General features: G+C 38.4%; 1 protein-coding gene across 1 annotated transcript in view; it reads right to left on the reverse strand.

Annotated features, from left to right (window-relative positions):
* Window positions 1-370: 370 nt before the first annotated feature.
* LOC142489768 (purine nucleoside phosphorylase LACC1-like) overlaps window positions 371-16,201 on the reverse strand; it is an 18,866-nt gene continuing 3,035 nt past the window's right edge. The window contains exons 2-6 of the mRNA XM_075591130.1: window positions 15,294-15,911; window positions 13,391-13,572; window positions 5,499-5,664; window positions 2,570-2,795; window positions 371-1,885 (exon numbers count right to left, since the gene is read on the reverse strand). Of these exons, the coding sequence (XP_075447245.1) occupies window positions 1,735-1,885; window positions 2,570-2,795; window positions 5,499-5,664; window positions 13,391-13,572; window positions 15,294-15,858 (1,290 nt within the window). The 5' untranslated portion in view covers window positions 15,859-15,911 and the 3' untranslated portion in view covers window positions 371-1,734. The remainder of the gene's footprint in view (window positions 1,886-2,569; window positions 2,796-5,498; window positions 5,665-13,390; window positions 13,573-15,293; window positions 15,912-16,201) is intronic.

Consider the following 16,201-nt stretch of genomic DNA (forward strand, 5'->3'; position numbering starts at 1 on the left):
TCTTGGTGCTATTCTTTCATCCATCTAATAACTAATAAGAGTAAGGTCCACTATAATTTCTCACAGCACCAATTTAGAACACTACTAATCATAGCGGTAATTATGCTTCTTTTTAAATACCCTTGGTGCAGAAGAACAATACCATCATTAGATTAATACTGCATCTTTAGGTGTATTACATTTGAAACTACAGCAGAAATGTCACACGGAGGCCTGTCAAGTGTCAACTGTGACCTGTGTACATTTATTGACATCATTAAAGTCAGATAAATATCTTTATAAGTCACGTGTTGCTCAGAACTCGTTACTCAGATGTAGGACTCTCACAGGACCTGCACACATTTAAAAAAGGAAACTATACACACACAAAAGTAGTTAGAGGCTTTATTATTCACCGAAAGATTGTGCAGGAACATTGTTTAGTGTATACAGTATATGCCACATATGATCTGTACATTGATTCTAAAAATGCTAAACACAGACCTGTCAACTCACTGATTTTCTATATCAGCAGTCTCATAGACGTCAATAATAATCTCACTAGCAGAAATCAGAAATTTTCCTTTACACTGCAAAATTTTTGGTTCATAACATCTATAATCGCATTGACTTGGGTACTTGGAGGCTGCCATCTCTAAACATGCCATACCATAAACTGTATTGGGTAGCATGCAAAGTTATTTCTATATGAATAAACAGCATCTCTTAAAATGAAAAAAAAAGACATGTAGGTGGTTGGCACACTGCCTCTATGCCCCAAATGCAGATTAGTACGTAAAGTTACCTGCCTTTCCTCTAATTTCATTAAAAAAAAATATATCTGGGTTTTATTCATGTTTGGCTGAAAACATACAAGGATATAAAGCTGCGGTTATGGCAAGGCATATGTAGCACTGCATAAACCGACAAAGGTTACACAAACGGCTCAAGATATGTGACATTATGATCTTACGATTTCTCTCACTGAAAGATTTAAGCATTATTCTTTTCTATGTGGAACATAGAATTGAAGAAGCATTAGAATAACCTAGAAAAGGATGTTGGACTCAAAAAATAAATGACATTACATAATCCGTCATCTTGACACTACGGAATATCTAAAATCCAACAGGTCACTTGGTTCGGCCTAATAGAATTGATATAGGAGACATAACCAAAAAATAAAAATAAATCAAAACAGCGCATTCCCTTCATCTATTATAAAAAATGGGTGCAGAAAAACACCCCCAAAAACAATTATCCACAGTATTTCAAAACAGAACAAAAAATTACCCAAAAGGAGAAGGCATTTAGAAACTTACATCTGAAGAAAGGCAACGCAAAAAAAACCTATTATATAAAGAGGTACAATAAATCCTTCTGAATAATACAGCCCAGGAAATTCTGACTGTGTACCTGCTCTTCAGCTTTTACACAGTCTCTGTCTATTTTTTTGGTAAATGTAACTGTACTTCAGATGTACCGATATTACTTTTCCCTTTGGTTTAAACCAATACAAGGGAAGCATATGGTTTGGAGTGCACCAACTATTAATTTTGTAATCAATGTATTCATCCTTTGTCTTCGGAGTGGCCCTGTACTGGTATGAGATAAAACCTCAGCACTAGAAGAATTATAAGACCCATGTCTTTATAATTCTAAAAGGCATCGGGTAGGTTAATAAATAAAGACCAACAAAATCATGGGAGATGAGATACAAGTCACAAATACGGAAATAGGACTTTTTTTTTTTTTTTAATTCCTCATTGAAATGAACCCAATCTGGATTCCAGCATTGTCGCCATCCCGAATACGTGAGAAAAACAGATCCTGGTTGCAGGAGGTGCACAGAACCAGGTCATCCTGGATATTTTTAGGGGCGATGCCACCACGTTCCAGGAGAATTCTTAAAAGAAAGGAAAAAAAAGTAAACAATCATAGATATTCATCCTCTGACTAGTAAGAGAGACAGACAGACAGACAGAGATACAAGCTGTAAACAGAAAAATGTTTCATAATTTTGTTACGCTAAAGTTGTTTGGCGAATGGTAAGATCGAAATATTGTTTTAAAAGAACATCAAGTAAATGTGACGTTCTCAAAAGCGGAAGCCCACTTTATGTTTGTTTATAATCTGAAATAGGATTAAATAGGATTAAATAGAATTAACGTCTTTCTTGTAAAGTGAGAAGCACAAACTCCTGTACGGTCTCACTCTCTAAATAAGGTACCAACAGGATGGTAATAATAATAACTATTTCATATAGTGCTTTTCTCCCAACGAGACTCAAAGCGCTTCACAATTACAGTATAGTGCGCAATTTGCAACACACGATTGTTAGACACACTCCCTGCCCAGATGAGATTACAATCTACGTTTTTGGTGCCTGATGCACAGGGAGCTAAAGTGACTTGGCCAAGGTCACAAGGAGCCGACACCAGGATTTGATCCAGGTCCCCCCCAAACACAGTGCCTTTACTAACTGAGCAACTTCTTCAGCCCTCACATGATGGGGGGAATTTGCACCATCCTCATCTCCTATGCTTAAATTAATAAAAGTGACTAAAATAAATACAATAAAAATACTCACCGAGTTGCTCTCCTTATGTCAACCTTTGGGTTCGGTGATTCAAACTGGTGAACACATTGTGGATCTATATCATAGAACGCCTTGGCTTCCACCTGGGACAGTGTAAAGCAGCAGGGTCCAACACAAGGGCCCAGCACTACGAGTATATCATTCACGTTGCACCCAAACTCTGATATCATAGCATTGACTGTGGCCATTGCCACACCCAGCACGGTCCCTTTCCATCCTTTAAAAAAAAAGAAAGATGAGGGTCAAAGCAACATTGTAAACAAGCATTATAACAGACTTTTGCCCACCAGACTGTAAATAAATAGGCATCTGTTAAGAAAACAGGCACATTTTCAGTACAGTATAATAGTTTAATACAGCAATAGAAACTTGAACATATAGAAATATATTTTAAACAATTATAAAAAAAATCTACTAAACACGGGAGGATCAATAATTGGTGGTAGAAAAGGGGGAAAAGCAATGGGTTTTCCACCAGCTTTACATGAGCATTATGTCGTTTATCAAATATAAAAATGATAGCTAAATATTAGACAACCCACTCAGATAAGAAAAACAGATCCAACAATTTTTTTTTCTCTAAACTGCTCCCTTACGAGTATAACTAATAGAGGACTATTTATCCAAACGCATACAATCAAGGTTTCATTTTTTATGTTATTTCTGACATGATGTACAAGAATAAGCACCACTGAAGAATTCAAAGATCTACTTTAAAACGTAGCACTTAAATAATTCTATCAGGTCAGGGATATTGTCTTTAGTTAGTAGTTGTTACTATGCTGTTTGGATATGTTGCTGGTTGTGATACCTTTTGGATAGATCAGAATGAGAGTTCATCATGTATAGAGCTGTACACTAGAATTTGAGCTATCTGTACTTGTACGATAATCTATGTTCAGTTAGCTATGACATTTGCCCATTAAAATGCACCACAGCCTACCCTTCTTCAGATCTTACAAATACTAGAACTCTGAGCTGTTTGGACATTATGCACTTGGGTTTACAGTAAGAAAAATAACCGAAAAAAAGTGACCATACCGCTCAGCCTAATACTAATAACAGGTACAGTATTAAGTAATTACTCACCCACTTTTTCCCACAGCGAGTGCTAGATATAGGAACTTTTTGGGGTTCTCTTTGGACCCACCCTGTTAAAATGTTAGTTTACAGTAAGGACAACTGTTTTCAATCTTTGGAAGACGGTAGAAACAATAGATTATTTGGTACATGGCTGCATGTTTTTACTGAAAACATGTCTATGTTGATAAACTGGACTGTATATCAAAGTTTCGCTTATTTTTAAGCTTCTAATCTTGCCTTTCAAATTCCAAAACACAAGTGCGGTGAAAGTTGATGAGGTTGCAACGCTCGCTGTAATCCTAAATTTCCTACAGATTTATTAAGTGTTAAACAAAACTTGAACGTTTTTTCCCCCATTTTCTGGAAAAGAATGACACCAGAAGAATAGATGAGTTGTAGGTTGTAATACCTTTTTAGGGACCAACTTCGAGGTTTTTTTATACAGTAGATGACACGGTTTTTAAAGCTCGGCACTACAATTTCATCTATGAAGGACGCTGAAATTGGTTTCCTTAAGAGGTATAACAGCCTACAATGAATCTACATTTCTCCAAGACCAATATGGCTACTAGAATTTTGGACTACAACAAAATTATAAATGATGGACGGCGGCATCGAGAATTTAATTCCATGTATGGCAAAATTAAGTTGACATTTTTAGATTCATATTAAGCTCAAAATATTTACCACAAAACCACATAGGACTAGAAAATATGCTTTTTGGCAAAAACACCCAACTTCCATAAACTATTACATTATCACAGAATTGCTGCAGGGGAGTACTGTTGCTGTGCATGCAATACATACGAAGGTAAATACTGATTTGTTCCCCCTCACCCCCTCCCTCAAGACCAGGGTACATCCTAATCCCACAAAACATTAAAGCAAGCAGTTAATTAACATTCTTTACAATTCATAAACATAGTCTATTTTTGGCAAGCCATTTTAGCACCCCCCCCCCTCCCCAAAAAAAAGACCTGCCACAAATAAATCTGCCACTAGTGCAAGATAATCTATACAGATCCTTCCTTATGAGCCAACCTTGTAGGCACTTTAGGACATGTCTACCAAGCGGTGCCATGGCACACAACACTTTTCCGCTCCGGGTTACCCTATCCTGCCCATTCTAATGAATGAGTCGGGTGTCTTCTGGTGCCTGAATTTGTTATGGCATGGCACCATTCATAATTATGGCCCCCAATAGCTTGGCATGGTTTAGTACATCTGGATCTTCATGGTGTTTTTCAGGTGAATTTACCCTACTTTCTTTCTTCTGTAACAAAGAAAAAATGGCTGCTGGAGCACTTTATTTCCTGACCATCTCCAGCTGGAAGTGCTCAAATCTTGCCTAGGACCTGTTGTATGCATGTGAAGGGAAGAGTTTGATTCAGGCCAGGAGTACGACTGGTGGGTGAAGTAGAATGAGGGCTACTGTGCTAAATAGTCTATGTAAACACCAGAACAGCATACCCTGCAAACATATGTATATCCTACCAAGTAACATTCTGGAAAAATCAAAACGACAACGTCTGAGCTCGCTGGCATAACCTAAAGTTTGCAACTTATGGTGCACCACTATAAATTTCCTTTTCCAAACTGAGTACGTGTAAACCTAACACCACATACACAAAGTCTGGTTAGAAGAATGCGGACAATGGTCAAGTCATTTGAAGTGTAGAAACACAACAATATTGGCCGCTTCTGGTTGGAGCCAGATCCATATTGTCACTTTTAAACAATTACTGTGATGAATAATATTTTCAGAGTCTCTCAATGAGTTATTTAATTTTTCCTTGGGTACCAAAATGCCTGTGTGAGGCTTGCAAAGCACCATTACCTGAGCGAGCAGCACCAAAAGCTTTTTTTACTGGATCGGAAAAAAGCAAAGGTAAACAGTCTGCACCAGGAGCTGCTATTGTGACACCTTTCTGATTGGTTACTATCCCATCATAGCGGTCAGGTTCTTTCTTTCCCATGATCCAAACATCATTGGTATGAGCCGCCTAGCATTACAAGGTGAGAAAAAGGAACAGTAATAAAAATTCGTACAGGCAGGCTTAATATTTTGGGATATTCCACTGGAAATTAACAGTCTATCTTAAATAGAAGTATACACATTTTAGTCATTTGACTAAAAAGTGAAAACGTACTTACTGATATTTTGTTTTCTTGTAGTCCTCCATGGTGGCACAAGCTATGGGAAAACACCCGCTCTACTATTTGTACTGGCCGGCCATATCTTTAGGAGGAAAGGACCTCAAACCCTCCTACCGATGCTCATAAACACTTCCCCCGCATCAATAACAAAGAAAAGATAAAAACTCAACATTGACAACAAGCCATAAAGACATTGGAAGGACCTGTGCGCCACCATGAAAAACAACAGGTAAAGAAAATAGCGGAAAGTATATTTCCCTGGGTGTCCTCTCATAGCTGCGCACAATAAGATTTACCAGAGCAATAAAAAGAGAGAAAAAAGAAAAATGAAAGGAATGGAAGGTTGAAGAAAACAAGGAATCCAGATTACTGCAGCCCACAGAACCTTATTTCCAAAAAGTAAATCTTGTAAATGTTTAATAAAAGTGTTGGTGATGCACAATCAGCAGCTCTACAGGCATCTTGAGCTCGCTGCCCACAAAGACACCCTTGTTCTGGTAGAAAGAGTCCAAAGAAAAAGGTGGAATATGTACATTTGATTCCGGATATGCTTTTCTAATACACTGGACAACCCAGGCCACATCACCTTTCTTTGGACCTAGAATAAGAACACACAGCCCGTCTCATTTTTATAAAACCCTTAAAAAAAAAAAAAAAAAAAAAAAAGAAGTACAATCTTTTAAAGGTAGATTTTCAAAATTCATAGGACGTCTTATTTATGCTGTCTAGATCATTTTTAATTCTTTGTGCTTGGACAGAGTAATGATAAAATACAATCTTGGTTGGTATGACCACCTTCTTTGTTTTCAATAAAGCTTTTAAAAAAATAAATTAAAAAAAATCGGGGAACACCTGTAAATATGGTTCCCTACACGATAAGGGAACTTGAATTCTCAAACACGCATCTGGTTGGGGAAATGCGACTAAAAATTACATTTTGTCTGGGACACCAACTAAGAATTTAGCAGATTCAAAATGAGAAGCCTTTTAGCGCTTTAAAGCAGCATTATTTTTTTTTATATATACAGCATGAGGACCATGTTATTTTCATCTCCAGAACCCCCAATGATACTCACCAGTGTTAAGTTTCCAGAAAAAATAAAAATAAAAAAAAAAGGTATTGCAAACTCTGCATTAACCTTAACCATAATGCTTTCTTTGTTCTCAACAAGGTATCTATGACCTTCCAAGAGTCGTTTTCTTTTTTATGTAGCAAATTTCATTAAACAGTCATGCGGTTACACCAAATACTGACAGACTAGCATTTGAGCAGTATGCAAGCTTCCCGATTTCCTTGCCCATAAAGGGGACAATAACGATTACAAAAAAGTCTTGGTTTTTTTCAAATCTTTTTTTAGCACCAGGGGAACCAAATTAAATGGAGGGAAGATACAGTATAAGCCAAACTGAAGTCCCACTGTAAGAGCATCCACAGCCCAGGCTTGCATTTATGGAGGAGATCTAATACACAGCCTCTCCACTTTTTTTTTTTGCATTATGTTACCATTAGATTCTTCACCAAAAAAGTACGAACCTTGTACAAAAGGTCCTGATTGAGGTCCCATTTTCCTGGATAGTTCTCCTTAAATATAGGCTTCTACTGGAATAGTTAATGTTGTGATCACCAGAAGGTTCCCCTCTGCCCAGGTCATTACTCTTACCGACTATCATTATAGAGACTTGGTTTTGGTTCCCCCTTGCTTGTTCATATATGCCAGGTGTTGTCCAACCTGATTTGTATTGTCTTGAATTTGAGCACACCTACAGAGGCTCTCGGACTGTAAAGCACTGCATGATTTTTTCCCGATATCGAACTCTAGAAGAAACTATTGACCTTGGACCAACTTAATGAGACATTAAGGGCTAGTGTTGTCCCTTGGCCACATTACTTCTAAGTAATCTAGTAAAGGAATTCCCTCGGACACATGAAGTTTTCTGCCAACCACTAAGGTAATCTTCTGATTGTTATTGATGGGTATTCAATTCAATGATCTTAAGTAATCAATTTAAAGCAGTCTTTGAGTTTAGCCAGGCCCATAAAATAGTCTATAACCTCCTATGTTTCCTTAGACTTACTGCTATGACAACATTGACCTTTGTGAAGGTCTTTGGTGCCACAGATTGCGCAAAGGGTAGACCCTTGAACTAGAAGAATCTGCCTCCTACCATAAACCTCAATCTTGAGAACTTAAAATTGAATTAACTATTTGGGTATGTTTCTGTGAGTTGATTAGGCAAACCCCTACCTTAATTGTTAGTCAAGTGACTGTTTTTTTAGAGAATTTAAGGCAGTCTATCTTGGCTGTGAGCCATATGGCTGTGTCACATTTAAAGTGTCTAAAGAGTTCATTTTGGAGTTGAAATTGGAGGTGAAGATTAGAGGAAGATCTGGACTCTGCCCCACAACAACTTTGCAACTGTGAGCACTTGACTTTCTATATGCTGTGATTTGTACACTTCCCATTCTCCAATAACTGGGAAGTCTCTCCTCCTGGAACTCACTATGCCCTCCATGTTGCTTTTTCAGTTTACTGTTTCCTCACTCCTTTGTGAACGTCTCTGTTCTCTCCAACTTCCCCACAGCCCAATCCACAATTATTTATACACCTCTCTACTAGCAACTTCTTTACCCCTCAATAAAAAGCACACTCACCACACTCTATTCACATCCTCTATCTACTCTTTCCTGCTGCTGGGGATCTTCCTTAAGCCTAAACCCAGACACACACCCACAATCACTCCTACCAACCATTGTGGCCAAGCACTGTCATCTACAGAACTTATTCCCTCACCTGCTGTCTCTGTAAGTCTCACAACATACCACTTAAGATTGTAAACTCTTCGGGGCAGGGATTTCCTTTCCTATTGTTGGATTTTGCCACGCTTATTGTATTATAATTTCTGTGCTGTATTCTTTGTGAAGCGCTGAGTACACTTTTGGCGCTATATAAATAAAGACATACAATACAATGTGAAAACAGATACAAAATCTGGTTCCATGGACTTCATGACTCAACGGTGTGACTATTAATAACTTTAGATCATCCTGGATAATTCATGGCTTTTGGGTGCTAAAAATAAACGGGGAAAAAAAATTCATCTTGCCAACAGGAAAAGTGGAGTTCAGTGATGACATTTTCTGCCAACTTAGTACTGATACTGTCCCATAAAGGTATTTTCTTAGTTTGGGTCCTGTGAAGCACAAAACTAGTTTCTCTTAGAATAGTATAAAATTCTATTGAGTATCCTTTCCTAATAATTTCCAGAACCATTTGGCCCTAAGTTGTCTGGGTATATCCCCAACAGAAAGCCATTTTGCCCTATATCGGATCAAGATGGGCGAGGGAAGTGCCATTTAGTTAACCTAGACAAAGAAAATCTTCTGGTTCTTCCTAGTTATGATTGAATAGGCCAAATGTATTGCACACCATCCAGGTCTATATGTGGGCATTTCTCTTAAAATCGACTTCTGAGAACATATACTTGTTTCTTCTGCCTTTTCTCCAGGATATAGACATGAAAAATGATCTGCATACAAAGTTATCATAGCCAAGCTGTAGAAATAGCACCTTCCATCACAAATGTAATCTATGATAAATGAATGCAGAGGAATCCTCTACTGGTGTGGTAGCTGTCCTTGAAACCTCGTTGACTCAACTTCACAAATCTTTTAGATGAAGAAATCTTCTATGGGGCCTTCCACCATTTTTCGATGATAGGTTTTTACTTACAATTAGAGATCAAAATGTCTGGTTTGTTTCTGGGACCCCCCAAATAAGACATTCTGCATGGAAATCTATTCCACAGCGTCTTCTATGTCATTAGTGTAATAAGTTATCAGTACAGTCCGCACTAAAGAATACATGTCTCAAAGGTCTCCTGCTGAGATGACAAACCAACGAAACCCTTCTGTCGTGTGGAAATCATTAGAAGGGGCTGCTCTTGCCATACCAGCTAAGCAAGTGTTCCCTAGACACGGGCTTGGAAACATTTATCTGCAGTCTTTGCGTAGTGAATATAACAAACGACAGTGGGTGCCCAGTGCTACATCCAAGTGTCAAAACAGTGGATGCCTGCTTAGGACTTGGGCGAGTTCCTGAATGGTCTATACCCGTAGGAATTTTACCTTTCTTCTTTGGCTCGAAGGTCGGATATCTTCTCCTCCTAAAGTGGTGGACTGGCTACTACCAACAGAAGAGTAGATGTTTTCCCACAGCGTGTGCCACCATGGGAGGACACCTATGAATTTGCATCAATTATCATATTCCCTTTAAAAAAAATATATATAGAAGTAGCTGCTGACCACAACAGATTGGCCCTCGTGACCTTCCATCCAATACCTGCAGAAAAATGATGGTAAGGGCTGTATTACTGGCAAGGAGTGTGGGTCAGGGCAGCAACAGCAGCAGGTCCTATACCAAATCAATTTGGGAAGCCTAGTCTTTGCCAAGGTCTTTCTTACAGGGGTTACTTTAAGTTAAATTGTCCTGAAGAGAAAACATGTACTGTAGGTAAAATACAATGCAGACCAAAAATAAATTCCAAAAAAAACCAAAATAAAACACAGCTGTTCTAGAAATGTGGGCTTATAGCTGTAGCTATTAAACAGATAAGGCACTCGCAGACATGGCATTTATTGGGGACAGAAATACAGCCACATAAAATTGTATGTTGAAAGGTGACAAAATTGAGAAGTGCTACACGTGCTCTCACTGTGACTAACCTTCTAATGGTGATATTCTTTCTACTGACAAGTAGGCAAAGGAAATGCAGCAGATCTGCACTGTGATGAGCCAGGGCCCAAAAGAGATACTTTAAGCTTCTTATCTACCTATCAACCATAGATGAATAGGTGGCACTACTGCAAAACACTGCAGGTATCTCCACTACAAAAAGCAGTAATAAGATACAGGCAGTCTGCGTTTTACAACGCTTCGCTTTACAACGAATGGCTTATCCAACGCTATGCAATGCATACCTATATTCATTTTTACAACGCCAAAATGGCTTATCCAACACTCTTACGTCGCTTTGCAATGTTGTGTATATATATATATATATACAGTGTTCGACAAACCTATACATTTGCTCGCCCCGGGCGAGTGGATTTAACCCCCGGGCGAGTAAATATTGGCCCAAGCAGCACACGTTTGGTACTAGGTGGCGAGTAGATTTTTTTGTGTGGCGAGTAGATTTTTTGGTGATTTGTCAACCACTAATATATATATATATATATATATATATATATATATATATATATATATATATATATATATATATATATATATATATATATATATACACACATTCACATAAACAACGTTGCAAAGCGTCGTAAGAGCGTATATATATATATATATTATACTATATAATATATTATTTGTGTTATATTATATATATAATACAGTATATACACTATATAATTTATGTGTGTGCTGCGTATCTTATTGCCTGCATAAAATATTTGGTGTATTTTAGTGTTAAAAATGCCTTCAGGAACGGAACCTTTCATTTAAACAGTGTTCCTATGGGAAACGTGTTTTTACAATGTTTCGCTTTACAACGCCATTTTGAGTAACGCATTGTGTCGGATAACCGAGGACTGCCTGTATAGCTCTTCAACACACTGACTGCTTGCAATCCATGCTATACATAAATATTTAATAAGGATATCTTCCATCTAGTATTTTAATCCTGAGTACAATACAGTATATCCAACAAGTAAAATTGTTAATACACAGTTACCATTGGACTTTGTTAGCAGGAAGAAACATAGGCCGGGTTTCACTAAGCTACAATGCAGGGACCCTTATTTGGCATTAGCTGCTATTTAGGTCAATGGAAGTTAACACCGGATCAGGCTGCAATACCCTGCATTGCAGCTTAGTGAATCCTAGGCATAGAGTTGACCTAGTGTGCACGTTAACCCTTTGAGTGCCCCAAAAGTCCTAAGGGCGCCACTCTAGGGGCCTTAGAAATGTTTGCTTTTTAGGGCGGAGATAGCATTCAACGCTCTAGCGAGATCAGAATGGAAGTGGAGCCCCCTCCGGTTCCATTCATACCCTCGGGGTCCTGTCCGTAAACACTACATGTGCCCATGCAATCTCGTGGTTGAGATTCAGAAAGCCAAATGACGCTCAAGTGTCGCTGGTCTTCCGCCACTCAAAGGGTTAAGCTGCAAACCTCACATTTTTACATATGTCAGAGGATGTTTCTGTAGAGTAGCAGTGCCATGAAAAACTGCACCCCTCGCACATTATCACAGTGCTGCGCATGCACTTGCTTCTGGTTACGTACACTTCGTGATTAAAGTGCATTGAATAAAAAAAAGCGTTGTATTTGTGCTCGAAACCAACTTTCATCCAATATTGTGGGAAAAAAATGGAATTACATTTTCTTTGAAGAAATACTTTGAGAGGTGTGTGTGTCAAGAATGAGAAAAGTATGCTTTGTACATTACAAGCATTTGATTCATTTTGTGCTTGCGGAGGTGTCAAATATTAAAACAAGCTTCATCAACTGGACAAAGATCCAGGTGACAGAGTGTAAGGGCGGTTTATCCCGCAATCACACACTCTAATGTAAAGAAAATTATAGACTTTATAAAACACTCTTTCTCGCTCTGTTTTTAAAGCAGAAATAAAATAGAGAACTCTAAAATAGGTTTTAAAGTGCTTTTCTTTTTATTTGTAAAATTAGGCACAGTACTAGTACTTTTTTTTTAAACCTTTGACCACTGCAGGCCACATTTGACAGAAGAAAAAAAAAAGAGAGAGAAACCTTCGACACAGATGGGAAAATTTTGTATATTCTTTTGTACGAGTTGCCCAACTCCTCCTATTCACTCTCCTTATATTGTATACTGACGTATGTAGAGATAAATAGGTGCAAAATCTTAATATATTGCACAAGAGACGCAGGATGAAAAAGTCTCTGTTTCAATCTAATGGCAATAATATCATTTATGATATATCAGTCACAGCTTAAAAAAGGAGGAACTGTAGGTCTGGAATCAAGAAGATATATCCAGCGTATTCTAGACAGCCCAGCAGTTACACTTACAATGGTAAACTCACTGCCTTTTGTGTCTGTTTGCAATGTTGGTCCTTACTTGGTATGCCATTCAATTTAATCTCATTTTTTTTATCAATCTGTTTCCCCCATTGTACTGCAATGTGGAATATGCTGGCACTTTATAAATGACACTAAGTCACCAATCTTTCATTAAAAAAATGTTCTACTTGTTTTTTTTATTGACTTTGCTCCCTCTGCACTTTAACGTTCTTCATATTATGACATTACTAATTTCCGCGTACGGTTTCACGGGGTGTGCGCCGACCCCTTCAACACCACTTCCAAAAACAGGAAGAGAGAGAGCTGTCATGTATTTCCACACGGCCGCTTTAATATAACGTGGTGCTGCTTCCTCGAGCGAGAGAAGAAGACTCCCCAGCTATTCAAATGAATGGAACCAAGAATTTTCCCCGAGTGAAGAAGCAGCGTCACAGAATATTGAACAGGGGCCCAAGACAGCAGTGCCACCTCAGGGTATGGTAGAAGTATTCTTCTTACCTTTACAAGGTGAAAGGTCTTGGGATTAAAGCCCACAGCCTTGGCAAGGCGGCGCAGGTTCTCTGCCACCACTGCCGGTGGGTCTCTGCGTTTGCTGCTGCTGTATAGGTTCATGGACGAGAGCGCTGGAATGGACGATATTCCACCGTATCTCGTGGTAAATCCATGCAGGAACAAGCTATCTGCAGGGTTAAATGCAAAAGGGAAACAAAAAAAATAAAGATACGCCCACAAGGTGGCTTACTGTATGTTGTTTTCACTGGAAGGAGTTTTAGGATAAACACCACGAAATTGAGTCACGAAATCAGAAATTCAACATAAAAGGGTTGTGTTTTGTCTATTGCACACGTGGATTACAATATTCTCTCTTGTTGGGACACAGAGTGTTATTCATTAAACAGCTATAGTGCTAATTGGGGCACTATTGTATGGAAACTCCCACTGAAGTCAACGGTAGTTTCTGAATCGATCGTGCCCCAATAGGGCACACTCACAGTTTAATAAAATGAGTAGTTGCAGCACTTTTTTAATTAAAATGAAGGTTCCCAGTGTTACAACACAAAAAGGCTTTGATTTTTTTTTTATGTGGCAATATGATTTTCTACATTTTACACAAATTAGATTTGTGATAAATAAACCACCTGTTTCTTTGTCCCAGTTTTGACTTTTTGGAAGTCCCTGAATTGCTTTATGCCGAATTGAATGGCACTTGCTACACCAGTCGAAAAATAAAGATATAACTCAAAAGTTAAAGATACTTCCGGGTGCTGAAACTCCAAAATAATGGTCAAGTTTATTCATCCTATAGCATCTTTAAAACCGCAACGTTTCGGTTCAACACAGCAGACCTCTCTCAAGAAAGAAAAATATGGATCTCAACAAAGTGAACTTCCCGTAATTCAACATATCCTTGCTAAATTTCACCTTTCTTGAGGAAGGTCTGCTGTGTTGGCCTGAAACATTGGCTGAATAAATTTTGATTTTAGAGTGCTACTCTTTTCGCTTCACTATCAGAGCAGAACGTCAAATGCATCAGGACCGTGACATTTTGTTAAATTTTTTTATTTATTGCCAGGATTTCAGCTTGGAAGGAGAACTACGTCAGAACAGAATTACACTTCTTAGAGAATCACAAGCACCAATTCTTGTATACTAGATGTTGTGTTTGTGCATCTCTGATATTGTAAATAGCCTCTTTGAATATATGTAATCATATGAATCATGCTATGTAGAATAAAAAGGTTCGTCAATATATGCAATTTGAGGTGTGCGTATAATAAGATTAATATTCTATCCTTGAGTGTACAGCAATTTACGTATATATTCTCTTGTTTGCTTTCCTGAATTAATTTGATTTGAACCAAGCAAACAATGCTGAGAATATGTAAAAAGAACAAACAAATAAGCTCAATTATAAAAGGACTCCTATAGGGATGGCAATTTTTGGGGGCGGATCTGAATCAGCAACGGATCGGCTGGTTCTCTTGGTCCGCAGATTTCAGTGGACCAATCTGAAAAACGGCGATTCGCGGTTTGCGGATTTTGTATTATTACAAATACACTCAGATGATTCCGCAACCCGTGGACGGATTTGTAGAATCCAATCCGCGAATTCAGCGATCCGATGGTGGATTGTTAAGAATCCATGGATTGGATTCTACAAATCCGTCCCCGGGTTGTATCCAATAGCGCTTTTTGATGAATCCGCACAGACTAAAACCGACCAAATCAGTTTGTGGATTTTACAACGCAAAACAAATTTTGGGGGTTACATCAGTGAAAATCTGGGAAATGGATCTGGGCGGATTCGCCCATTTCTACTCCTAGTGAGACAATATCCGTTACCTCCTTTAGGTTCTAGTGAGCTAATCAACTGATCAGCGCATCAGTTATTTTGCCATACCTGGTATTAAGGATGACTTAAGGATGGTTAGTTCCCCTTTCACAAGAAGGCTTCCCAGGAACATTTGGATATCGCTCTCAACGAGTTGAAGTTGAGTCTCTGTAATAGTCTGTGCACCACTCTGATAGTTTGCTGCATGTCCCATCTGATCTCCAGAATTAAGTTCCAAGGTCTCAAACTCAAACTGGTAAACTTTGGTGAAGAGTCGGTCAATAAACGCCTTCATTAGACACGTCCTTTGAACAGGTAGAATAATTTTCACTCGGCTCACATTCTTTTCATCCAGTTTTTGCTGGATGTTGTACAAGGTGGAAGCAATGGAAGAGTTGCTGATCAGCTCGACACGTTTCCTGAGACCTTGGAAAGACCGGATTGCATGCACAAAAATCTCTCGGGCATCACCACTATCACATCCAAAGGTCTGGCAGTACATAATGTAGACAGTAGGATCTGAGTCAACATAATGTTTTCCAACAATATCCATTGCCTTGCGCAAAAATAGATTTATGCAGTTCTGGGAGCTTAACTCTGTGCTGAACATGTCAATTAGCACAGCTTCTGCCATTTTTTTTTTATTTTTTATTTTTTAATATATGTATATAAAAAGGTAGCAAGATCCTATGAATAGAGAAAGAAATTCCATTAGAAAACTAATAGTAATGGATACATTATATATGATGACCTTATAACACCAGATGATACATAACAAAAACACAATAGTAAGCAAAAATATAAATATATATGTTTTTTTCATGAAATAAAAGCAGCAAAGCTTGTTTGCCTAACACAGAGCATATACTATCAGCGCGCACTCCTGCAGCCCCTGCGATCTGAGCACTTTGCTGCAGGAGATTGGGGAGGCGATCAGGGGCGTTACGAAGCTGGTTCGCCCCCATTGGCTGACCCAG

The sequence above is a fragment of the Ascaphus truei genome, chromosome 3 (assembly GCF_040206685.1).
Source record: "Ascaphus truei isolate aAscTru1 chromosome 3, aAscTru1.hap1, whole genome shotgun sequence".
Taxonomy (NCBI): domain Eukaryota; kingdom Metazoa; phylum Chordata; class Amphibia; order Anura; family Ascaphidae; genus Ascaphus; species Ascaphus truei.